The sequence below is a fragment of the Canis lupus genome, chromosome 3 (assembly GCF_048164855.1).
Source record: "Canis lupus baileyi chromosome 3, mCanLup2.hap1, whole genome shotgun sequence".
NCBI classification, from domain to species: Eukaryota; Metazoa; Chordata; class Mammalia; order Carnivora; family Canidae; genus Canis; species Canis lupus.
Window position 1 is genome coordinate 48,618,960 of NC_132840.1, and position 26,672 is coordinate 48,645,631.

Below are 26,672 nucleotides of genomic sequence, written 5' to 3' on the forward strand. Positions count from 1 at the left end.
TGCCGACTTCACCTGCTTCCCGAAACCTGCGGCCTCCAGCTACATAGAGGATGGGTCCAGATGACACGGAACTGCCTCTTTCCCTCTTCCTGGGCATCAGCTGAGGGTGTCATAAGGATGTGGGGGTGAGCAGGTTTGGGGAACTAGGCACATCTCACAGAAGGGAGAGCTCCCTGCACCCAGGCTCCCCCTAGCCCGGAGGTCCAGACCCCTGCCAGTGGCAGCTCCAGCCACTACACAGCCTTTCTCTTGGTGGGGGTGCAGGGATTCTCCCCAAGTCTGTTTTTCCATCTGTAAAATGAGGTGGTATGAGGATAAAATAAAGTAATAAATAGTAGATTGATACAGACACTTCATTAACACGACCAGACTGACCACAAGGGCAAATAAAGGATGTCTGAATGCAGGTGGCCGGGTAGGTCAGCCGGGGGAGCTGTGTCCTCTCACAAGTTGTCCAGCTAAAGCAAGCATGGCTCCAGGGAGCCCTAACTCCAGGCCTTGCCCCAACAAACACAAAACAAACAGTTGTCCACCCATCCCCAGAATGAAACAGCAAGGAGCTGCGGACAACCAGCACCCTAACAGCTAGCGTTGCTGAGGGCTGCTCAATGTCATGCTTGCTAACTTGTTTCATCCTTGCCGTGACTTCCTGAGCTCTATGCTCTCTCACCCACTGACAGATCCAGAGGCGTCAGGACATGTGCCCAAGGACACACAGCTATGTGTGGGGCAGCTGGAGGTCCAGACCAAGGGGACCGTCATACCTAAGGAGGGAAAGAGCAGTTGTCAACCAACAAGGGCCTGGCTGGCCTCTCCTAGTGATGGAAGCCAATGCTCATGGAGCAGGGCCATCCCAGGACGGGAGGGCACTGGTGCAGGGCACTAGCAGGACAGGGCGCCTGGCAGCCTCACCCAGGAGAAGCCTGCCCCCTGCCTCCCCTGAGTGCAGACATCAGAGGAGCCTCTATGCCAAGGGTGGGAGCAGATGCAGGGCTCCAGGAAGCCCAGGTACTAAGTCAACTCTGCAGCCTCCTGGGCTCAGATCCACTCGCAGGAGGCACCCTGGCAGCTGCCAAAAGGGAACACACCCCACAACACAGAAGCTCTTTATGGCACGTGGAACATGGGGCTCAGAGGCCCTCTGTGAAAAAGGGGACCCCCACAGAGCCTGGCCTGCAGAGTGCAGACATGTGTGCTCTTGCTCTGCCCGGCCCCTGTGGGGTCAGTGTGCATGGGCTGCAGGGACAGCAAGCTCTTGGGCTCCGTCCCTGCCCCTCCCAGTCTGGCCCCTGAATTCACGCTGGCCTTTCACCTGTTCAGCTTTGCCTCTTCCACACAAGCTGAGACTTTCGGGGCTGCCCATCAGTCTCCTGGGGTGCAATGCTTTTCCAGGTGGATCGCTCCTGACGTGGCTCCCTCTGATCCAGGTGAGGGACAGACCACCTCGAAGCTCTCCCAGGGAAGTACTCTCACAAGGGCTTTAAGAAGGAAGGGGTGTGAGGAGGTCCCAAGGGCTTCCATGGCTGAAGATTCAAGGGTCCAGGCCCCAGAAGTAAATCGTCTCAGGGCTGTGTAGAGACAGGCATGGAGGCTCCTGAGACACACCTCTCTGTGGAGGGATATCACGTTCTCTGGGCAGTGGCTCCTCACTGTCCTGTACACCAGCAGGCAATCCTCCTATAGCAACACATCCCTGCTTTATTCCGGAAGGAATTTAAGACCACTTTAGAGACAACATGTGCAAAGTTCTCCTGCAATCGCTTCCATTGCCTCAAGGATTCCCTGGGTGTCTGAGTCAGTGGTCTCAGGTCCTCTGTTCCACTCAGCTTCTTGTCGGCCCATGGAGACCGAGAACAACCCAGCCCTGACAATAAGCTCCTCTCCAGGACTCCAGCACAGGCAAGCGGACTGCCACCACTGCTGGGTCCTCTGGTGGGGAGAAGGGAGTATGAACTGTGGGCACCATGAGGTCAGGGACCAGGTGCTGCGAGGAAAAATCCTTACCATGGGAATAGCTGGGGAGCAGATCCACAGAGTACTCCTCTCCTTGCATCCCTGTGCTCACTAACTTTCCACGTTATGGCTTGGATGCAGGCGGCACCCCATGAGTGTGTGGACTGGACCGCGTTTGTCTTGTTAAATCGATGATAGGAAATTAAAAACTACTCATGGAAATGTAAAGCGTTTATTATTGCTATAGTCAAGGCAAAATCTCTGAAAACAATTGGCCTTGATAATGGAAGTAGAATCAGAACCATTATTCATGAGTTTACAGTCTGTTCTCTGCTGTTCGGACATCACGGTTTCACACACAGCATCTACCACGAGACTGACCTTTATTTTATACAAGAGGACGAAGAATGAACTTGGAAGTCACAAAGCATGGCTTAACTACCTCCCTAGTTACCTGACTTCAGACCAATCACTTGCTCTCTGTGAACCTGTTTCACCCTGTGTTTTAAAACAAAACAAAACAAAACAAAACAAAACAAAAAAACAGGTTGGGAGGCGGAGGGGCCAGACTGAACCCAGCCCCCCTGGAGGAGATAACGTGGGTGAGAACTGTGAGAACATAAATGAAATTGCCTGGGACACCTGAAAAAGTGATACAAAACAGTATTCCTACTAACGATGTTTATAACCCCTGCAGGGAGGGGCCAGAACCCTCATCATGTAGTCTACACGAGTGGTAGCCTGCATGACAGGCTGAGCATCTGAAATCTGGGGGCAGGACAAAGGATATTAATGACCAAGCCTCCAAACTCACTGAGGAAGGACCTGGCCTGAAGAGCCATGTAATATGGACCCAGCTTTACCCTAGAAACACTTTGTCAGTTTTATTTTACCTTAATATACATCTGTACACACAGGAATAAAAAGGCTAGTACACAACAATTCCGTGAGTTTTACCTAGTTTCGAGAGTAATGCATGCAGTTACAAATGAGAGGTAGAAACACTGTATTAAAGACCTAAAAATACAAACATCATATAAATAAATGTTCAAATTAACTGCTGGAATTTCATACAGATAAATAAGGTAAAAATTACATTACTTTGTCCAAGTAAAGGAAAAACCATGTTTTCGTCTTTATCAGTACACTAAAATTAGATTAATGCCAAAGAGCTTCTGTGCAATTTGTCAGGAGTTTGGATGATATTATCTAAAAGGATAAAAGTAAAAGGGTTAAAACTGGAGAATGGTTTATTCAAGTATTCAAGCAGGTGAGTAAAAAAAAAAAAAAAAAAAAAAAATCAAACGATACACAATGCAGGAGCCATTTCTGGAGAGGTGTTAACTGCCCGCATTCTCCATGACTAGCTATTTGGTGAACTGTCAGGATTAACATGAAAAATACACATTAGGCTGGGGAGAGCTGCCCATTTTCCTAAGAGAAGACAAACCTCATTTTTCACTAACTTCATGTCAAAACTCTACATCACCAACGAGCCTTTAGGTCACCAACTTTGTTTTGGCCCTACAAAAATTCTTGAGGGTATCCTGATTGGTATTTCTTCTAATACTGCCCAAGTAAACCTAGCCTTTAGTAAACCTAGAGATCACAGGCATCAATGCACATTCTGCATGCACAATAAAAAATGCAACCAAAAGCAAACAACCAGCAACTCAAAAATACCACTGAGAAAATCTGTATGTGTAGATGGATAGGTTAAAAAAATGCAAAGGTTCACACGAACACAAGTTTTTACCATTTAAAAGTCCACTAGAGATTATATGTGAATTCTGGAAAGGGTGTGTGTATATAATATAATCAAGTAAAATATTTTAAACAAGTCCATTGTGCCTCAGTTAGTTGTAAATTGCAAAATCCAATACACAGTTGTTTTAATAAATTAGTGCAATATGAAAGATTTTGGAAGATTAACATGTGTCCATATTAGATCAAATAGAAGATTTCACAATTTCTTCCAAGAGCTTTCTTTCAGCTTGTTCTCACGCTAGATCTTCCTGAGCTGTTTAAGGATGCGTGCTCAGATTTAGACAAACCTACCCCAAATAGCAAACTGCCTGGGTGAGATGTAGATTTTACTTTTATACCTCAGCAACTGTGTGGAATTTCACACACTGCTCTGGTAAACTGATTACAGAGCCACTCACTTTGTTTCATTCTTAATTATCCTTAAGAATAACTGCACTGGTGATACTGTTTCTAAGGTACATTTATTTACGGAGTTCAAACTGAGAGCCAAGTGGAATACTCTTGCTCCTGCTTCTACAGAGAAAAGGGAAGGGGTGACGTCTCCAATAAGGCAGATTTCCTACAAGTATGTAGTTTTTGGATTGTTTTTCCTGTTTGAAGTCCTGCTTGTTCTTTGGTAGTCACCAGGTGAGGAACTAGGGTTTCCTGGGGGTGGGGAGACAGAACCCAAGTTTCGATCCCAAACTTCTCTCCCCAGGCCCAGCAATGGTCCGCGGGACAAGCCTGCTGCGGCTCACAGCGTCGCGGTGCTACAGCAGAGTGCTGACAATCTTCTTTCAATACTAGTTTTATCTAGAAATAAAAGAATTCAGAACAAAAATCATTTATATTGTCAAAACCAAGGAAAGAAGAACTAATGAAGAAAAATAAGCCCCACCATTAATTCTCCATGTGTATCCTTGTCTCTATACTTTCTTTGGCCCAAAGTTAACCATTCTGAATATTTTTTCTTTTCTGCCTAATAATTGTTAGATGTAACTTCTAGCTCAGTGACGCCCAGTGGCAAAACTTAGATTTGCATGTACAATAAAGGATATTCAGGTTTAAAAGCTCACTTGCTCACAGCTGTAATTAATTTTAGAATTGCCATTCCCTTGTGGCTCTTCAAAATGTGGTGCAATCACATATACTCCAGAGGGTCCACCACCTCCTCATAAAAAACCAGTATTCTTTTGACAAATGGTATCATCATCCTGGCAGTCTATCAATCTCCCCTCTGCTGTATATTCCAGATCTATCACAGTCTTCACAGATCACAGAGTCTTCATAAAATTCTTTAGTCACTAAGAAGCTCATGAGGCTTAAAATAGTTGCATTTATTACTTTTTAACAATAAAAACAAAAAAAAAATAAAAATAAATAAAAAAAACAATAAAATAAAAACAAAGTGCTCTCCATACACAAACACACATCTGCCAACACAGTAATGCTGTGTAAAAATCAAAAGCCATCAGTACGTCACAAGCATCATCTCCAATCTTCAATTCTCTCATCATCTAGAAGAAGAAACAGACCACAGAAAGGGTAAGTGATTTGCCCAAAGCCAAGATTCAAACCCAGACAGTATGATGCCAAACTCCAAGCTCTTCCTGCTGCACCTGCAGGAGTCAACTCAGTTGTCATCAGTAAACACACTGGTTTCTAAGTTAACTTACATTTATGTACATTTTCAATATCTGCAGGGTCCTGGAGAATCTTAGTGAGGCCTTCCAAAAGAAGGGCTGCCTTGTGATAACGATAAACAATATCTTCAGTCTGCTGAAACATCTCATCCAGGGCTGCAGACTGAACCTGAAGCCAAGTCGACAGAAACGAGAAGATTCTCAACTTCTCCAAGAAAATACAAATCCATTTGGGCAATGCAGCTTTTAATGGAATCTATCTAAAATTAACACTTTTTAAAAAGATTTTATTTATCTATTCATGAGAGATGCAGAGAGAGGCAGAGACACAGGCAGAGGGAGAAGCAGGCTCCATTCCATGCAGTGAGCCTGATGTGGGACTCGATCCCGGGTCTCCAGGACCACAATCTGGGCTGAAGGTGGCGCTAAACCGCTGAGCCACCCGGGCTGCCAGTAAAATTAATACATTTTGACAAAATGATATAATCTACTGAACTCTAAAATTCAAAGGTGAGCAATATAAAACAGGACCTTCTTGATGAAAGAGTTATTCTACATTCAAACAAGTCTCGGACTCAGATTCAGGACTCATAAAATTTTTACTTCTAAACTGGCTCTTCTATGACTACACTTAAAAAAATTATTTTAAACATACTTTCACTCTAGGGCAACCTGACATTTCATTCAAGTAGATTTTGTTATAATAAGATAATTAAATGGTGTTAAAAGTCATTTATTAGCTTCTTTTAACCAAATGATTTTCTGGTGTAGTCATTCATTCACTCAGATATATGTGCGGAGCACCTTATCCGGTGCCAGACACCACACACTGAAGGAGTGGTCACAGTCTAAAGGGACATACAGGCCTGAAAAACATGGCATTCTAATTCCAAGGGACACATGGTCTTATAGGAGGAAGCCCCAAAATGGTACAGAATATATGCTTGGGTGTGTCTAATCCAACATGGAAGGAAGAAAAGATTAGGGAAAGCCTCCAGGAAGTGATGTTTAGGTTGAGTCCTACAGAAGGAGCAGGGGTTAGCCAGGTGATGGGAAAGGTGGGGAGGGGCTTTCTGGAAAGCGGGCACAGTAGTAGTACTCACACATTGTATTTGAGTTTTCCCAACAGTGTTCTGAAATTAGGCCCCAAATAGCATTACTTAGAGCAAGTCAGTAAACCAAGACTTAATACCCAATCTAACTGCAATTTCAGTGCCTCGGGAATGTAACTTTCAACCATCAACAAGGCATTTCCTGGTCAATAGATCCCTTCCACCACCAATCCCCCTCCACCCCCAGGAGAGCAACTTTGCCTTAAACATGCATTCCTGGCTGGTAAATCCCTTTCTTCTTTTTTATACCCCTCTCTGTCTATAAAATCCTGTTTTGTTTAGCTCAGCAGAGCTCCCCTCTGCTTGCTAGATGGGATGCTGCCTGATTCATGAATCGTTTAACAAAGCCAATTAGATCTTCAATTTTACTTGGTTGAATTTTGTTTTTTAACAATTTCCTTAATCATTAAATGCCAGGACTGTCAGTAACCCAGAATCCTAATGTACTTGTCAATATCTTTTGTTTCTTCCAAACAATACATTAATGCCTCTTATGATAAAACAAATAAAATGGGTGCAGAAACTAAAAAGGAAGAAGAAATAACCAACTAGACATAGTGCTAATATCGACGAGCTTGCTATGTAGCCTGGACAAAAGGAGGAACTTATTCAAGTTGTACTGCTCTTATTATCAGAAGAGAAAGGAGCACCATAACTCCTTAGGAGAGGACATTTTTCCTGGCACAAACTTCTAAAAATAATTTATCATATCAAGTCTTAATTCAGTATAGAGTGATAGAATGTATGTTATTTATAGCAATAGTTTAGAGCAAAATAATGTCTATTATTCTTATCAACAGTTTATATTCCAAAGTTATTTTCCTCTGACTTTTTTGATAATGGCTTTCATAATGAGGGCAAGGGTAATATAATAGTACAACTCAAAGTGGACAAATTGGGGGGGGGTGAATTTGTAACGTTAATGTGGCAAAAAATAAGACTGTTCAATAATTTTCCCCCCACTTAACCACTTCTTTAACAGTCCCTAATTTTATTTCTACTTCAAAGCAGTTTTCCTGCCATGAGACAGAAACAAATCATTTAATAGAATAACCACACAATTGGAAAAGTAAAGTTTACTTTGTACCTATACATAAGTCAGTAAGTAGAGTCTGGGCACATGAATTGGTTAACAGAGTAGTATTTTTTCTAATGTTTTATTATGCCAAAATTTCTTAAAGAGTAGAAAATGCAGATCCAGCCAAGGTTTTTAGATGCAAAGTATAAAAAGATTAGACTGTGCCTGATGTTAGCAATTTTTAAGAGGTAAAATAAAATGTCACCAAATGTGGTAGCCAATGTTAATGTCACTTCATGTGTTACTTGTGTTAATTACATCTAATTACTCTTTTCGTAAGAGGTCGTCACAATGTGTGGGACTTGGGAGTGGTTAAGGGCATAAAGTCTTTTGAAAAGAATAATGGCAAGGGGTGCCTGGGAAATGGTTGGTTAAGACTCTTACTCTTGGTTACAGCTCAGGTCCTGATTTCAGGGTCATGAGATCTAGCCCTGTGTTGGGCTTTGTGCTAAGCACAGAGTCTGCTTGAGGCTCTCTCTCCCTCTCTCTCTGCCCCTCCTTCACTAGCTCTCTCAAATAAGTAAATCTTAAAAAAAATAAAATAAAAGGAAAATGTCAAGTGGGTATTCAACTCAAAAGATACTCTTACATAATATTCAACCTTAGAAAGGGTTACCATTTCTACAGCACAATTATAGATGAGTTTCTCTGCAGTCACACTGTTGATTTCATCAATAAATCTCTGTTTGTCAGAGAAGAAGCGATTCAGCTTTTCTGTAAGCTTCTTGCACATGGTGATGCAGAATTTATATCGTTCGTTCAGATTTTTGACAACTGAAAAGAAGTTGAGAACTAATTTTAATTTTCCTCCAAAAGTAAAAATGTCACAGTGACATGCACCTTTCCTGCTGATTTTCAAGGATCACTAAATGATCCTTGAAAAAAAAAAAAAGGACCAGAAATCAGATTCTTCCATGTGTTCCCTTCCAGTTAAGAAAAAGTTGAAAATAAAGTACCCTGATTGTTCTCTGTATCAATTAAATGGAAACAAAACAAAACAAACAAACAACGAAAAAGCATCTTTGTCCCTTTAAGAATATTAAATAACACAGAATTCCTCATCAAAAACTCTCTTAGTGTAATGGGGAAAAGGGGAGGCCTAAGGACCTGTGCGTCCATTACTGTCACACTCCAGCCATACCTTGTTTCACAGCTGTGGATGGGCTCAGCTTCCCGGACTTGATCTGGGCTTTGGCGAGATGCAGAGAGGCTGCTAATAGCTGTGCCGCTTTCATGTATAACACCAGCTGCTCCACCCGCCTGTACCAGGAAGGCAGCAGAATGTTACTGTGGGAGCCAACATGCCAGACATCTCTACATATCGTGTCACCATTAAAACAGCATTTCTAAAGAAATATCATTGTCCTCGATGTTTTTAATGCACAAATAACTCCTGAAGGAAAAAGGCTCAGCACAGAAAAGGACATGTGTGTGCGTCTTGAATACAACAGGTATACTCAAAAATCAATACCATCTCTTCATCATCAAATGTCTTTAACAGCATAAGTTACAAGGAAAGGGCAGTGCTACAGTTGCAGAATCTTCAAGTCTTAGCTCACACAGTGAGATCTAGCATAGTGACATAACTTAGAGCTCCCTTGTAGCTTTTCTAGGGAAATATGATCCCTGGTATGTGACAAGGCCTCCATCTCAGACATGAATGTACAGAAAGCATGAAGAATCTGGATGTGAATGGCAAAGGGGGCACCTACCCCCAGTCTTTGCTTAGTTGGCTGATCTGGTCCACAACCACACTCTCCTGGATCTGGTATAAGGAGACAGCAGATGTGCACAGCTCCGGGTGTCCTCCCCGCACGGCTGTCAGATCCAGCACACATTCAGTGAACGTTAACATCACGTTCAGGTGGCGTAAGGTGTCTGTGTGTTCCCGCTGTAGCAAAGCCAATTTGTCTTAGAAATTTGCAGCTAAGAAACAGCACACACTTATTTCTGTATATAAACCATGGCCAATGCTACTGTGTTTCAATATACTTATGAATATCAGGATGAGCAAAACAGACTAAGAGTTTTAAGTTTCAGAAAACTAGTAAGAAAATAAACAGAGGTGAAACAAAATGTGGGTGTGTGCATATGTATGGATGAAAGCAGCCACAAAATTGTTTCAAAGATATGAGATCACTGTGCTTTCACCACATACACACACACACACACACACACACACACACACACACACACACAAAACCCCTAAACAATGAAGTCAACATACGTGAGACAAAACATGACAAAATAAATACCAGGATTATAAGGATATTCTGCACACTAAACCATACTTCTTGATAGTTTTGTTAACTCAACTGACTTATTAAAGCATTCAGAGATGCTTTAATTTCTGGTAGGCTTTCAGTTCACAGTGATTCTTAATACCAAAGCTCTAAATTTCTGTAAACTGTTCAATTAGTTAAAGACAGGAGTAGAGGTAGACATAATAGCATGCATTAAAAATGGGTATTCTAAAATTAATGTTGTTTTGAGATGTTTTTAGCTCTAAATGTTTCCTGAAAGAAACATTAGTAAGACTAAGCTTCTCATTCTCCCTTTATCATTAAAAAAGGATGTGAATCATTTTCCTAGAGAAAGAAGATTAACTTTCCAATTAACTTTGGAAAGTCCCTCTGCTCTCTGACAGCATACTGGACTATATATTCCACTACAGCAGAAAAATGTATTTTGGAAAATATTTTGTGTCTAAAAGATGGACACTGAAAAAACTCTGACAACTGCTTTTCCAATTTTAGGACTGGATTACACATGTTTGAAATTACTACTAAATTTACTAATAAAATCATTAATAAATTTTGCATGCAACATTTTATAACTTTTATGTGAAATACTTAATTCTCATTCACACAAAGGAGAAATGTTAGAGGTCCAGCATGGAGAGAGAACTTCTCTATTGGTCTGGAGAACTGACCATTTAAATTTGAAGTGCAAGCTATGTTAGCACTGTGACCAGGGGGGAGGACACAGTGCAAGCCACGGATACTGCCCTGAAGCCAAGAACTTAATGGTCTTTGGAGTCATAAAATTAATTTCTCTTGTTCTAAACTGGTGTTCAGAATGCTTCTGATTATGATGTGTTTTTCCCCGTAGAACTGGCTCCATGGACAGAATGTGCTGGTCTACAGATGTGAGCACCTGCTTGGCAGGTTTATTTCTCAGCGTGACTAATCTGGCGTTATGCTGTATTAATTTTTTAAGCCTGGATGTCATTATCTTTATCTTAATGAAGAAAAGCAAGCATTGAAAAAAAAAGTTATGGTTTTAGGACAAGGAATATGCTTTACAAGTCCTGTAAGTAGTAAAACAACTTCAGATGAAAAATCTGTGTGTGTCACTTCCTATCAAGCAAAGCTTGTTCTGGATGAGTTGTCACTGTCAACACTATTCTGAAATTTTGTCAGCAATGTTTTTCAAATAGGAAAGACAAGTTAAAAGAAAAAAAAAAAAACTTGAGAACTTTTGAGAGTATTTTGTTCTTTCCTCATCCCTAGAACCCCCTTTGGTGGTCTCCACATTACAGGCACACGCCACAGTGGTCTCTTCTCTACCTCCATCAGTGTTTCCTCTGGCAGTTCGGGGGCCTCAAAGGTGATGAGCCCCTCTAGGCTGGGGGGTGAAGCACCATGAGGCATGTATCTCAGGCCGGGAGCTGCCTCTGCTCCTGGAGGGGAAGACCCCAGGCACGGACCCAGCGGCGGGGAGCCCACACACACGCGGCCACTTGCAGAGCATACGGAGCCTCCGGAGCTGCTGGAGCCGGCTGCAAGGAGACAAGACAGGCGGTGCGGGCCCACAGTGAGCACAGGCTGGGGCTTCTGGGTCCGCGGCTCCTACTAGCCACCAGCCCCTCCCACTGGCCCCCCCACCCTTGACCCCCGATTAGCTGCCAACCCCGCCGACCAGCCCCGGCCCCGCCCACTAGCACCGCCAGCTCCCCCCACCCACTAGCCAAGGGACTGAGGAAAAATGTTAAAGGTAAAGTCACTGACCCCTCACGGGAGCATATGAATAGGTTTTATTTTTCCAAGTTCACCTTTACTTCTTGTTGATACGTGTATTTCGAAGACATCATCATGGCTAGCTTTAAACAAGTTTATAGCATACACATTTCTCCCTGTTGCTCCACAGTCATCATCATAAAATGCAGCGGATGCATAGCCGTTCACTAAATTTATACATGTGATGATTGTCTGGAGGATTTATACTATTTCTGATTTTTATATCACAAATAACACTGTAATGAAATCCAAAGTTTTCCCTTCTTTTGAATGATTCATTTGTGATAAGTACTCTGAAGTGATATTATAAACAGGAATGGGATTACCACAGATCAGATGTTACATTTTCAGAGCTCTTGGTAAGAACTGTCACACTACTTTCTACAGCAGCTGGGAGTAGGCACGCAGATCCCACCAAACCTCAGCAACGCTGAGCATTAAATCTTAGTGTTGGCTTCCTTAAAGGTATAAAATGACCCTTTCTGAAAACGGTATTTTATTATTATTTAATACTTTTAATAATATGAAGAACAAGATTATTGGCTCTACTTCCTCTCTCATTATCTATTTATAATCCTTTGCTTATAAATCTCCTGACATCTTGATTGGTAACTTAGGTAGCATCAGAGAATTTAAAGAACACAAGGTACAACATAGAAAATGATGCCAATGGCAGCTAATTTCAAGTCCAATCTAAATACTTTCTTAATTTGGGGTATTAATAACCTATCTATAGAGCATGGATGATAAAAGCAACCTACTGGCCTATACAAATGGAAGTAGGATTAAGTGCAAAGATTAGGACCCAAAATAGAAAAACAGGTAAAACTGAGGTTTCTAAAAGAGCAAAGATAAACAACAATCTACCGTTTCAAAAAATTTACCACGGGTACTAAAATAAGCCTTAAAAAATATATAAATAAATAAATAAATAAATAAATAAAATAAGCCTTTAATAGAAGAAGCACCATACATGCATAGCTGCTTTGCCATAGAGAACTCACATTTATATTACATTGCTCTAATAGTATGTATTATTATAAATATATAATACTTTTATAAAGTTTCTTTTTCCCCCCACAAATAAGGCCCCATTTATACCTTTTAATGCTATAAAGTAAAGGAAATGATGATCTCAATGTCATTGGTAAAGGAACTGAAGTCCACAGATGTTAAGGACTTGTCTAAGTCACATCATTAGGTCATTGACAGAACACTCCACTCCACAAACACCAGCCAAAATGATAATAAGACAATTCTTCACCTGAGGTTGTTCTTGTTCGAAGGACCATATGGGTACAAGTGGGGGCCGTGGCACTGTGTGGAGGAGATCCTACAGTGAACAGGACAGCCCTGGAACTTGCTGCTGTTCCTATAGGAGGTGCCAGTACACCACCACAAGCTCCTGCAGGGGCTACAGTGAAAATTTACAAAAATGTTACATTGCTTCCATAGTGTTTATATTTGAGGGTGGGATTATAGGGAGACCTTCACTTTTGTATTAGGGTTTCTGAGTTTTTGTTTTTTTTATATTAGGTATTTTTTACTCCTAAAATCAGAAATTCAACACAGATCTCCATTAATAGTATTTCACAGTAATCTCTTCTTGGATGTGAACCTTCTTCACACCAAAGCTTTGTATTCACAGTTGCTTCCATATACTTCTAAAGGACATAAGCTGCAGTCACACTGTTGAGGATCACTCGAAAAAGTGGAAACCAAGAACTTGGAATAAAAATGTGAGGGAAAGCCGAAGGGAGATCAGGAGTCTCCACAGTATAAGAGCTTTAAAAGAGAGAGAAAGTTGAGTCGAAGTACATATATGCTTGAACTGCAGCCATACACCTGTCAGGAAGGAATGGAATGGGCTCAATGTCAGAGGGGCCTGATGGGCTCAGCATGGCCTGAAGGGAACAGAAGGTGAAAAGCCTCTCTCCACCAAACTAAGCAGAATCAATAAAAGTTGTTCAAAGCTTTTTCACACTCAGGCATCTCAAAAACATTACATTTCTGAGGACACAGAATGGAGGCAGGAATTAACAACACAAACCACAAATTTAAAAGTAGATACAGGGCAGCCCTGGTGGCTCAGTGGTTTAGCGCCGCCTACAGCCCAGGGCGTGATCCTGAAGACCCAGGATCGAGTTCCACGTCAGGCTCCCTGCATGGAGCCTGCTTCTCCCTCTGCCTGTGTCTCTGCCTTTCTCTCTGCCTCTCTCTCTCTCTCTCTCTCTCTCCTCTCTGTGTATTCTCATGAATAAATAAATAAAATCTTTAAAAAAAAAAAGTAGATACACTGAACCAGATATAGAAAAAACTGCCATCAGTGTCCATGGAGCTCTGTCCAACAGAGCATAATAAATTTGAAGTATCTAATTTACAACAGAACAGAGAGTTCATAAAAATCTTCTAGGGAGCAAGGGAACATTAAGTGGAAATTAACTAAATAGTATATCTATTGTTACATAAGATGTACAAAATGACATATTCTCTTTATGCAGTATTGTTATGATTTTATTTTAGTAGGTACAGATGTATTTAAAGATGGTCATGAATATATTTTAAAAGCCAATGATGTGGGGGATCCCTGGGTGGCTCAGTGGTTTAGCGCCTGTGTTTGGCCCAGGGCGCGATCCTGAAGTCCCGGGATCGAGTCCCATGTCGGGCTCCCGGCACGGAGCCTGCTTTTCCCTCCTCCTGTGTCTCTGCCTCTCTCTCTCTCTCTCTCTCTCCCTATCATGAATAAATAAATAAATAAATCTTAAAAAAAAAAAAAAAAAAGCCAATGATGTGGAAGCAGCTGGGTAGCTCAGTGGCTGAGCATCTGCCTTTGGCTCAGGTTGTGATCCTGGGATCTAGGATCCAGTCCCACATCAGGCTCCTGCAGGGAGCCTGCTTCTCCCTCTGCCTCTCTCTCAGCCTCTCATGAATCAATAAAAAAAAAAAAAAAAAATCTTAAAAAAAAAAAAAGCCAATGACAGTGTTTTTTTAAGGTCTTAAGTTTTTCCTACTATCAATAGTTTTTATTTTCAGAAACAGAAACTTCATGATTAGAAGGAGAAATCTGTAATTTCAAATGATGATAATAAAGTTCATGTTGAAAAGAGAAGAGAAAAAGGGGATAAAAATGACCAAAGATGTATTTCATGCTTAGGTATTGTTAAAGAAGAAAAATCTAGTTTCACATATACAAACTTGGACTTAAATTATAACATATATTCCTGCAGAACTTACAAGCCCTATAAATTTAAATTTAATTTTAAAGGAGGACAAGACATAATATGGTCTTTCAAACAAGCGATTTTCAAAAACTGTCCCAATTCCTAGGGACTGATTTCTGGTGAAAAGCATGGAGAACAAGACTTTCAGAATGGCAGTGTAAAGTGTAGGAGCAACACAACCTGCTTCTCAGTGAAACAACCATAACTGGTGAAAATTATTTAAGATTATATATTCCTTTAAGGGGAGGGTAGAATACATGCTGAGGGAGGGAGGGTCTTAAGGAGACTTGGTGCTAAGTGCAGAGCCCAACACGGGGTTTCATCTCACAACCCTGAAATCACAACCTGAGCTGAAACCAAGAGTCAGACACTTAATCGACTATGTCACCCAGGTGCCCTGATGAAAATTATTAAAAAAAAAAAAAAAAACAACAACCACCACCACCACCTAGGGGCACCTGGGTGGCTCACTCAGTTGAGCATCTGACTTGATTTTGGTTCAGGTCATATTCTCAGGTTCATAAGATTGAGCCCCATGTTGGGCTCTGTCCTGGGTGTGGAGCAAGCATATGCACACGCTCTTTCCCTCTCTCTCTCCCTCTCTCTGTCGCTAAAGAAATAAAAACAAAACAAAAACAAAAAAACCCCACAATCATTTAAAGGCCTATAAAATGTGAGAGCATGCAGAAATGAAACATTTATTCAAGAATATCTACCACAACTCATTAAGAACTGTCTCCACCCAGCTCTTACTTCTAGGGTGGAACCAAGGCCAAGAGATGAAATACTAGAGCTCTTGCTATCTTCACTCAGTTCACTTTGCCTGGCAGAGGTTTCATGCCAATAGAGACAAGCCAAGAAGACCAGAAGCTTCCACCTCATCCAGCACCCAGTCCAGAAGGCAGGGGAGTCACTCTAAAAGAAATGGGCCACTGTCCTTACACCTAGCTCTAGAGTAATGGTGCACAAGATTTTCCAAGGGGGTGGAGGAGGCAGAGACAAAATACTGAAATCTTCCCCAAGGAAACAGACTTAATTTGAGATAGATCATGAGAAAGTTCAGGCCTAAGAGCACTGTCAAAAACAATGAAGATTTTGGTGATGCACAAGTAAGAGGAGGCTGGTAGCTCCATAAGTGCAACAAACTAACAAACAGACCATCTAGAAGCTTAACAGAGAGAACTAGGGAAAGAAACAGCTAAGAAGAGCCCTCCTACAGTCAGAACAAGGCTGAAAGAAAATTGGCTCCAAAGACTACTTTTGCAAAAGGTCCAAAATGTAATCAGATAAGGCCGTGGAACAATTTCTGTCTCCATAATTTATTGTTAAAAACAATAGAGCACTCAGTGGATAAGTACTAGAGGTCACCAGCTGGGTGTGATGCCAACAGAGGCAGACAGCCTGAGAGACCAAAGAAATAGAGAGTCCTGTGAAAGCCACTGTCATCTCAGGGCAACTGTACACAGGTCAACACTGTGCCCTCTGAAGACTGAGGCCAGAGACTTCACACTACAAGGCAGACAGTTTTCACTGAAATAGTCCAGCCAAGACTAAACAAATAAACAAGCTCAAACCAACAAGTTAAAGGGTGAGAGTCCCTGAAGGAATCAGAATCCAGAACTGCTACAAAAAATATTATATAAAATATTTTAAAATTTATATAAAATATAAAATATCTAGTTTTAAACTTGGTATGTGCAAATAAACAGTGAAGAGTGACCACATATGGCATGGAAAATAAACAGAAACTACTCCTGAGAGTCAAAATTAGCAGATAGACTTCAAAGCAGCTGTTTTAAACATCTTCAAGTAACTATAGGAAACCACAATTTAAAAAGTAAAGGAAGACCTTATACCTGTCAGAATACCTAAAATCAAAAAGACAAGAAATAACAAGTGTTAGCGAGGATGTGGAGAAAAAGGAATCCTTGTGCATGGCTGGTGACAGTGTAAATTGGCACAGCCACTGTGGAAAACAGTATCAAGATTCCTCAAAAATTTAAAAATATAAATGCCATATGATCCAATTAAGTTCACTAGTGGGTATTTGCCCAAAGAAAATGGAAACACTAATTCAAAAAGATATATGTACCCCTCTATTTAATGCATTATTTATGATAGCAAAGATATGGAAGCAACCTAAGTGTTCATCAACAGATGACACACAAGAGGATGTGGTGTGTGTCTTATTGATACAGTGGAATATTAGTCATATAAAAGGACGAGATCTTGCCATTTGTGACAACATAGATGGATCCAGAGTGTATTATGTCCAAGTGAAATAAGTCAGACTGAAAAAGACAAATACCATATGATTTCAGTCATATGTGGAACCTGAAAAACAAAACAAAGGAATAAACAAACAAGCAGAATCAAACCTATAAATACAGAGAACAAACTGATGGTTGCCAGAGGGGAGGAGTGGAGGGAAAGGCAAAATGGGTGAAGAGGAGTAGGATATACAGGCTTGCAGTTATGGAATGAGTAAATCATGGGAATGAAAGGTACAGCATAAAGAATTACTGATATTGTAATAGCGATGTATGGGGCAGCTACACTTGTGGTGAGCACAGCATAACACTGAATCACTACATTGTATATCTAAAACTAATGTAACATTGTATGTCAACTATATTCAAATAAAAAAATTTAAGTATGATAATGTCTCATCAAATAGAGAATATCAATAAAAAGAAATTATAAAAAAGAACCAAATACCAATCTGTGAGCTAAAAAGAACTGTAACTGAAATTAAAAATTCACTACAGAGGTTGAAGAGCAGATGTGAATTAGAAGAAGAAAGAATCCACGAACTTCAAGATAAATCTATTGAGATTGTGCAATCTGAAGCACAAAGAGAAAGAGAGCCTCAAAGAACTAGGAGACACCACTAAGTATACCTATGCATAATGTGTATTATATACATGATGGGGGTACCAGGAAGAGAGGAGAGGCAGAAAAAAGCAGGGAAAAAAATCCAAATAAATAATGGCTGTGGCCTGCTTTGATTGACTTCTTGTGGATGGTGATTTTACAGTGTAGAATACCTGGGGCAGCTGGGTCGCTCAGTGGTTGAGTGTCTGCCTTTGGCTCAGGTCATGATCCTGGGATCCCGGGATCAAGTCCTGCATCAGTCTCCCTGCAGGGAGCCTGCTTCTCCCTCTACCTATGACTCTGCCTCTGTGTCTCTCATGAATAAATAAATAAAATCTTAAAAAAGAAGAAAGAAAGAAAAAGAAGAACAAAGGTGGAGGACTCATATTTCCTTGGTTACTATGAAGGTATAGTAATCAAGGTAGTATGGTGCCAGCATAATAAACATAGACTACTATGAAACAGAATTAGGAGTCCATAAATAAACATGTTTATAGTCAATAGATTTATAAGACTGACAAAACAATTCGATGGAAGAAAGAATAATCTTTTCAATAAACAGTGCCAAGACCACTGAATATCCATACACTAAAGAATAAAACTGGACCTCTACATCACATCATCCATAAGAAGTCAGTCAAAGCAGATCACAGATCTAAAAGTAAGAACTAAGGTATAAAACCCTCAGAAGAAAATATATAGTTAGGCCAAGGATCAAATGTTATTTGTTTTTTAAGATTTTATTTATGTATTCATGAGAGACACAGAGAGAGAGGCAGAGACATAGGCAAGGGAGAAGCAGGCTCCAGGCAGGGAGCCCGATGTGGGACTTGATCCGGGGACTCCAGGATCACGTCCTGAGCCAAAGGGAGAAGCTTAACTGCTGAGCCATCCGGGTGTCTCAAGATCAGATGTTATTTAAAAAGGGGTATCTAGGGAAACTCAAAAACATGGAGAAAAGTTTAGTCTGACACTTACTGCTATAGTAAACACTAAGCACAACCAAACTCCTACCCAGGAAAACAAAAAGCCTCATTCTATTTAACTCAATTTCTTTTATCCAATATATCATGTCAGGCTTTATTTAAAAAAAAATTAAAAGACAAATTGAAAGGTAAATATAGTTTGACGAGACAGAGCAACCATCAGAACCAGACCCACGTATAGCACAGATTGGAATTGTCAAACTAGAAATTTAAAATAAGTATGATTAATATGCTGAGGGTCTAATGGAAAAAGTAAACAACATGTAAGAATGGGTGGATAACATAAGAAAAGAGATGGAAACTCTACAAAAGAACCAAATGGAAATGTTCTAAATCAAAATCACTGAAACAGAAATGAATAATGCATTTGTTGAGCTCACCAGAGATGGACATAGCTGAGGAGAGAATCAGTTAACCTGAAAATGTGTCAGTATGAATTTCCAAAACTGGAAAGCAAATACAAATAAGAATGAAAAACCGAATATTCAAGAACTGTAGAACACTACAAAATGTAACATACACTTAATGGGACTATCAGAGGGGAAGAAAGAGAGAAAGGAAGAGAAGAAACATATGAAGTAGTAATGACCGAGAATTTTCCAAAATTAATGACAGAACTAAACCACAGATCCAGGAAACTCAGAAAACACCACGCCAGAGGAATACCAAAAAAATTATACCTACACATATCATATTCAAACTGCAGAGAATCAAACACAAAGAAAAAATCTTGAAAGAAGCCAAAGAAAAAACACCTCACCTATAGAGGAAGAAGGGTAACAATTACATTGGACGTCTCTTCAGAAACCATGCAAACAAGAAAGAGTGGAGTATTCTCTTTGGATTAGAAATCATGTTCAATCAGATATTTGATGGTCCAGATATTCCTTCTTTGGACACTAACGGGAGAGTCAATAATTTAAGTGTATATAATAATCATGGGGGGAGTTTGTTAAAAATACAGATTCCTAGAATCCATTCCTAGAAAATCCGGTTAAACAAGTCTAGGTCATGGCCTACAACCAACCCTTTGTTTTGTTTTTTTTTTTTTTGACAAGTAGTCCAAGTAATCTAGATGTGGGTCTGTGGATATAAGAGTCCCTGAAACAACTATGAAATGCCAAAGGATCTCAGTGACCTATGGTTATTTTTGTTTTTATAGGTTCTACTCACTGTATTAAGAAATGCTCAAGAGTACGTGTGTTTTTAGCTAACTTTGGGCAGTTTTAGCCTACCAATAAAAACCAATCTTGGGTCAGAATTCCTTCTAACTCATAACTGGTGATCATCAAGATACCTCAACAAGCACCCCGTCTTGATGTGCTGAGAAAGAAGATAAAGTGGCAGGGGGTGGGTGAAGAAATCTGGGTAAGAGTCTGAACAGTCAACAGAAGCAGATAGGTAAAATAATTACTTTCTCCTGCCCTCCAACCTAGCCAAAGATGTCCATGTCTTAGCGCCTGGAACCTGTGAATAAGCTACATTACATGGCAAAGGATAAGGTTGCAGATGGAACCAAAATTGGTTATCACCTGACCTTTAAACAAAGAGATTATCCTAGATTACCCAATGGGTCCAATGTAATTACAAGGGTCCTTTAAATGTGTAGAATAGGAATGCAGAAAGTTGGAATCTAGATTGGCCATTGTCAGCTTTCAAGATGGAAGAGGACCCCCAAGCCAAGGAATGAGGGCAGTCTCTAGATGCTGGAAAAGGCAAGGAAATGCATTCTCCCCTAGAGCCTCCAGAAGGAGTGCAGTCTTGTCAACATACTGATCTTAGCCCAGTGAGACCCACTAGAGGCCTCTGACCTGCACGATAATAAGTGTCTATTGTTTTAAACCACCACATTTGTGCTATGGCAACAATAATAGCAAATTAATGCACATACTAACAAATTACCTGCCTAGAAAAAAGCATATTTTTCTTACCTATATCCATTGGTCGTTCTGTATTTAAACTGTCTGTGCTGCCCTGATGTCCACCTAAAGGTATCTTCACTTGTTGATCTGATAATTTCCCAGTACTGACAGATCTAGAATGAAAAATAATGTTCATAATGGAAATGTATACTTTAAAAGCCCAGACATTTAGACAATAAGGGGGATTTCAGCCGAACCACAAGAGGGTTAACGGAAGTCAGAGAATAAGGAGATAAAAAATAGATACTAGACAATTCAAGGCAAAGATGAACTTCAATAAACCAAACAAAAAGCAGACATAGAACATTCAGGAAATTTAGTTACAGCTCTGTATTCACAGTTACAGGAAGCACCAGTGGTTTTCAAAGTTTCTAAATGTATACAGTTCATATCATTAACCCATGGCATAACCCAGCTACTAAACTCATTTGGTTTGTCTTTATAATAGAAATATATATATACTATTACAGTTTTCTCATTGAAGGCTGGAAGAGGGGACACCTGGGTGGCTCAGTGGTTGAACGTTTGCCTTCAGCTCAGGGTGTGATCCCAGGGTCCTGGGATGGAGTCCCATTTTAGTCTCCCCACAGGGAGCCTGCTTATTCCTCTGCCTGTCTCTGCCTCTCTCTCTCTCTCATGAATACATAAAATCTTAAAAAAAAAAAAAAAAAAGAAAAGAAAAAAGAAAGCTGGAAGGAAATGGTATCTTTTACCTGCCAAACACTGCTTTGTTCTGCTGCTCAGACTTCTGCCTCTCACTTCCTTGAACTAAGAGACAATGAGAGCATTCCCGTGGGTCATTCCCATCTTTAGATTGCCCTTCAGTAGGTCCATGACGAGTAACCAAGGCTAGCAGGTTGGAAGACGCTTGAGTTTTAGGTATTTTGAAAGGAGCTGTGGTCTAAGGAAACATACGTAAGCTGATTACTATGATGTATGCAGCACTCAGAATTGTCAGGCTGAGCGACACAGCAGTCAGAATATAAGTCAGACCTGGATTCACATATGGACTCTTCCTCTGTGACCTTGGACAGTTCATTCACACTCTCTAGCCTCAATTTCCTTTACTTGGGAATAAGTGGGATAATGTATATAAAGCATTTAGCAAGTTAAGTACTTAGACTGTGCTTGGCACATAGCAAGTCCTCATTACGTTGTAGCCGTTCTCATCATGAACCTTTCCCATAAGTACAGTAGTCCCTATATCCATGGTTTCACTTTCTGTGGCCACGCTCAATCTGGAAGCAGGTGATCCTCCCTCTGATGTATCATCAGGAGGTCATTGATAGCCTAACACTCAGTCACATGCCTACACCACTCACATCATTTCAGCTCATCATGCAGTGAGGTTGCCACCTCAATCCCCACAACAGGAAAGGTGGCTACAGCACAAGAAGGTATTTTGAGAGAGACAACATTCACATAACTCTTGTGGCATACTGTTACAACCGTTCTATTTTTTTATTAGTTATTGTTAATTAATCTCTTACTGTGCCTAACTTCTAAATTAAACTTTATCATACTATCTGTGGTTCCAGATTCCACCCACTGAGGGGCTTGGAACATATCCCCTGGGGACAAGGGGGACTACTGTACTGACTAGTTTACGACCTGCTGTTGAGAGTCCAGCTAAGCTACTCCACAGTACTGCTGACTGCATCCATTTTGTGTGGCCACGTGGCCCGCAGGGACCTTAACCTGACACTAGCCCCTCAGGCAAGCACACGCCCTGGAGAGCAGCCTGCAGCGTCACGAGTAGATGTTAAATTCTGGATATGACTCCCCCTGGTGGTCTAAAGTCTCCCTCTGTGTGTCACATACATAAAACTCCTATGATGTGTACCAGAATCCCATTCTGTGGTTTGAATGGATCAATCCAGCTTTAGATCAGGAACCCCAAAGCACTCCATCCCCAGACCCTAATAAAGGTATGTGCCGCAGGTCCTCTCTCTGTCTGCTCGTGCCTTGACATCCCTGTGTGGCCTCTCCAGGCCTCTCAAGGCATGCCAGATACTTCTGCCTGGACATGTGAGTAGTGGACTTCTCTAGTTCAGTTTCTCTTATGGTCTGCTGCTGAACCTGAGCTCACCATCTGGCACCCTGTGTTCCATTTAATAAATGGTAATTTAACAAAGTCATAACACCAACAAAAGAGTTTAATAAAACACACCTTAGTAGGAGAGCCAATGATGGTCGGTAAAGGAGTTTTAAAGAACCAGTCAGAACTCCGAGGAGAGGACCCCATGTGCTTGGTGGGAGAGGTTCCAAGGCTGCCAGGCCGACTGGGCTGGGGGGAGTAGCTGTACCCAGTCCCAGCATGGGATGGGCACACAGGGTCCGAGTGCTGCTTTCTGAGTTTCTGCTTGTTCTGGTAGATGTCGGTGAGGGTAGGGGCGCTCTGCAGTCTAGCGCCCAACAGGAGAGGCTGTGGTGACTGAGCCTGTGGCACTGGAGAACCTACCAAGGATGTGCATGCATGTTAACCCAGCATGCAGGGAAGACACTTGAGAAGACAATTCTTAAAATGAGAATTCTAATGAATGTCATGTTCTACAGGAAATATTTTAAAAACTATGTATCCGACAAGAGACTGTTGTGGGGCATCTTTTACAAAACAGCGACAAGCACACTGTCATTGGTATTCTCAGGAGACAGAAGGTAATGGTGATGGGTGTGTTGGCTGCTTTTGTCAGCAGCCAGCAGATAACTCAGATTATTGGATGGTCTGATTAGCACAAAAGGGAACTGTATCATAAATGGCCAGAGTTAATAAAAACTAGAAAAACCTATGCTGGACAAAATGATTTCTATTTTTTATGTATGTACTTGGGGATATTAATGTATTACTCTCTTTTCTCATATAAGCAGCTAAAAGAAACTTTTCCAGAATAACCTTTTATCTAAATACATAATACATTTTTCTGGGATTTTATTTTACTTGTCTAAAAAGGTTATAAGCATATATGGATAATTTATTCATTTTTATCAGTTTCATTAATGAAATTCATTTTAACCTAAAGTGTCCATATTCTCTACAAAGAAAACACCTGTCCACAGATACTGTTGCCTTTTAAGGGGACACCATATTAAAAGCCCTAGAAATAGGCTCTTGATCTGGTGAACAGCTGGCAACAGCAAGAGAATTCCCCCACACAAACTTTGTTATTGCCATCTTCAGGTCTACTAAGTAAGGCTGGAGCTCCAGTTACAAATTCTTTGGAGCTTCTTGCATGACAAATTACCACTAATAATGGTAAGGACCTATAACCATAATCTTCCCAAAAATGAAATCGGAGCTTTTGCTACTAACCACTCCTAGCTTAATCTCATCCTAAATCTGGTATTTAATATTTCAGAACTGGGTTCTGCCATGTGTGTATACGTATATATGCATATAAATATGCACACACAAATAAAATTAGTAGCAAAATGTTATAAATCTGGAAAAAGTTATTGAAGATTTTTAGGGAAACATGAAATATGAAAAACTAAGTGCTTTTCTCAGTGACACAGGATTCCTTTAATTGGCCAACTCCTCAAATGCACATATAATAAAATTTGACTTATAACAGTGTGATTTGCACAGATCTTTTCAGGAGTATATATATTTTACATTAAAGCAAATAAACTTGGGAATCCTGGGTGGCTCAGTGGTTGAGCGTCTGCCTTCGGCTCAGGTCGTGATCCTGTGGTTCTGGGATCGAGTCCCACATCAGGGTCCCCGCATGGTGCCTGCTTCTCCCTCTGCCTGTGTCTCTGCCTCTCTCTGTGTGTTTCTCATGAATAAATAAATAAAATATAAAAAAACTAAAATTAAAAAATAAAAAGAATAAAGTAAATAAACTTCTATATTTCTTGTTTATCTCATGCTAACTGGTTGCTCTTACCAAGAATAGTATTAATTAAAGGAATGAAATTTCCCTTTCTAGATTGATTTTCATTATCTATGAATTTTTAGCTCAGTTACTTAATTCCCAAGACTTATTTTCATAAAAGAATCAGATACCCAAAAGGAGATATTTGATTAACTATATAATATGCTAAAACAGACCAAGATTCTAAAAAGTAGGACAACAGAATATTTTGTATCAGTTTTATTCCTTTGAGAAGAGTAGAAAAACATAACCCAAACCTACTTATAACAGGATTAAAATTATTAATATACCAAATATATCTCCTACCTGATGAGTTTCTACTCCTGGATTCATGACCCTGAGGATGCCCACAGCAGCACTGACTAAACTGCTCAGGAATGGTCCCAACTATGAGCGGGAAACAGGGAAAGGAAGGAGAGGTGATTCAAAACTGGGAAGAATGCAAACAGGGAGCACATGTACAAACCTCATAGCACATTGTAGTTTACAAAATTTGATGAGCAAAGGTTTATTGCAGCTGGCACTTACTGAGGACTGATGTACTGGGGGCTGGACACACTACAATCAAAAGAACCATATAATCTGCCCTGAAAAAGGATCACCAGGAAAGAAAGCCACGTAAACAAACTGAGGCCTGTAACAGGTATGCCACTTAAGAGAGAAGTACAAAGAGCTGGTTGTGTTTGAGGCTCATGGAACTTCAGGGACATAGGTGATGGACAGCCCAGCCGCTGTCTTGCTGCATCCATTATGTTTCTGATGCTCCTGCCAAGGCCTGCTCCCCAAGGCTGCTCACAGCCAATGGCTGCATATGGGCAGAACCACTAGTTCAAGCAGGTCAGAGGATATGGACAATTGAGTGCTCCAGGACACTCCTTGGGCCTCACCAAAACATTCTTAGAATTCTACTCTAGTCAAGGCTCCAGTGCCCACTCCTCCTACGTTCCTCTTCCCCTTAGAGGGGTCAGAGCTGCAAGTGGTCTGAAGGGGCTCCCTCAGACTCCTCCCTCTCACCTTACCCCCCATGTTCATCACAGGGGCCTCCCCAGTGACTCTGGCATGTCTCTGCAGCTACCTCTGAGAGCCCAAACCAACAAGAGGAAGAGCTGGGAGAGCCCGGGGAAGTTTAAGCAGACAGGAGACATAGGTCTGTAAAAACAAGAGGCCACCAAGTGGTTAAGTATGCAGGCAAAGGTTAGATCCCAAGGGGGCACCCTTTCTTCCAGTGCAAGGATTAAGGCCTGAACCCTATCTCTGGGGACCCTGAGGTGCCATGGGAGCTGCTAGAGGCTGAGGGACGACCAGGATTTTGCTCCCAGGAGATTTTTCCAGCTAAAACACAGCTTCAAAGCCACTGCAACAGGTGAGGTAGTGATACACATTTTTAAAAACATTATCATTATGGTTTTTGGTTTTTTGGCTTCTTGAATCAGGGCTACTGGGCATACTTCAATTCTTCTCACTCTGCCTCTCCTGAAGTTTCTTCACATTCCCCTACTCTTACTCAGCAGTTCTGCCTGAGGGCGGAGGGCTCTTCTTTTAGAAGTAAAACATACATAAAAATGTGTGTGTGTGTTTGTGTGTGTGTGTGTGTGTATACTCACATACATGGGGAGGGCAAGTTTGAGGTCCACTGCCCTGGGTTCTCTCTGCACTCCTGCTCTATGCCCCCACACCAGTGCTATCTCTCACAGATTCTGCAATCTCAGCTGCTTTGGCCTCTCTTGCATGTATTCTGAAGTTGGAGCATTTCCTTTGTCTCTCAGTTTCACTAAAGATGTGGTCTAAGGTTCGTTTTTCTGTTTGGTTGGGTTTTTGTTGTTGCTGCTATTGCACTGCTTGTTCTGGCATTCCCCTTGTGCTGTGCAGACTTTCCAGGAGAGAAAGAAAAGCCTAGACTGCATGTCACCATCCTCCTCCCAGAGCTGGAAGGCCCCTGATGGGCAGAAGCCAGAGCCGTTGTACACTACTGTCTTTGAATCCTCATAAATCTGAGTGGTAAAAAGGGTAAGTGTTTAACATACTTTAATCTAAGGTTTCTGATTTTGTGCGTTCGGGGCCCAAACCCAATGGAGATACTTTTTATCCGTAGGATCCATTTATATTATTATATTTCCAATAGAGGTCCCAACAAATGTGTATAGAGATGCTCAGGTGGGGGTCGGGAGTAAGGCAGAGATTTGGAGGGGTAGGATATGGCTCCCCATCAGCTGAGACTCACTGCTGTGAGCCAATGTTCCTAA

General features: G+C 41.1%; 1 protein-coding gene and 1 long non-coding RNA gene across 10 annotated transcripts in view; one reads left to right on the forward strand and one right to left on the reverse strand.

Annotated features, from left to right (window-relative positions):
* Positions 1 to 2,171: 2,171 nt before the first annotated feature.
* The window catches only part of ULK2 (unc-51 like autophagy activating kinase 2), an 82,465-nt gene continuing 57,964 nt past the window's right edge, over positions 2,172 to 26,672 (reverse strand). For 2 of the 9 annotated variants that reach the window (XM_072820962.1, XM_072820956.1), the window contains 12 exons: positions 24,736 to 24,816; positions 22,725 to 23,011; positions 21,268 to 21,455; positions 20,564 to 20,667; positions 12,816 to 12,965; positions 11,587 to 11,718; positions 11,102 to 11,313; positions 9,245 to 9,423; positions 8,674 to 8,792; positions 8,134 to 8,306; positions 5,376 to 5,511; positions 2,172 to 4,512 (listed from right to left, as the gene is read on the reverse strand). In XM_072820962.1, the coding sequence (XP_072677063.1) occupies positions 4,454 to 4,512; positions 5,376 to 5,511; positions 8,134 to 8,306; positions 8,674 to 8,792; positions 9,245 to 9,423; positions 11,102 to 11,313; positions 11,587 to 11,718; positions 12,816 to 12,965; positions 20,564 to 20,667; positions 21,268 to 21,455; positions 22,725 to 23,011; positions 24,736 to 24,816 (1,820 nt within the window). In that variant the 3' untranslated portion in view covers positions 2,172 to 4,453. The remainder of the gene's footprint in view (positions 4,513 to 5,375; positions 5,512 to 8,133; positions 8,307 to 8,673; positions 8,793 to 9,244; positions 9,424 to 11,101; positions 11,314 to 11,586; positions 11,719 to 12,815; positions 12,966 to 20,563; positions 20,668 to 21,267; positions 21,456 to 22,724; positions 23,012 to 24,735; positions 24,817 to 26,672) is intronic. The other 7 variants (XM_072820958.1, XM_072820957.1, XM_072820961.1 and 4 more) reach the window with 7 other exon arrangements.
* LOC140630545 (uncharacterized) lies at positions 25,348 to 26,455 on the forward strand. The gene is made up of 3 exons (XR_012028278.1): positions 25,348 to 25,576; positions 25,656 to 25,792; positions 26,299 to 26,455. It is a non-coding gene; the product is annotated as an uncharacterized lncRNA (long non-coding RNA).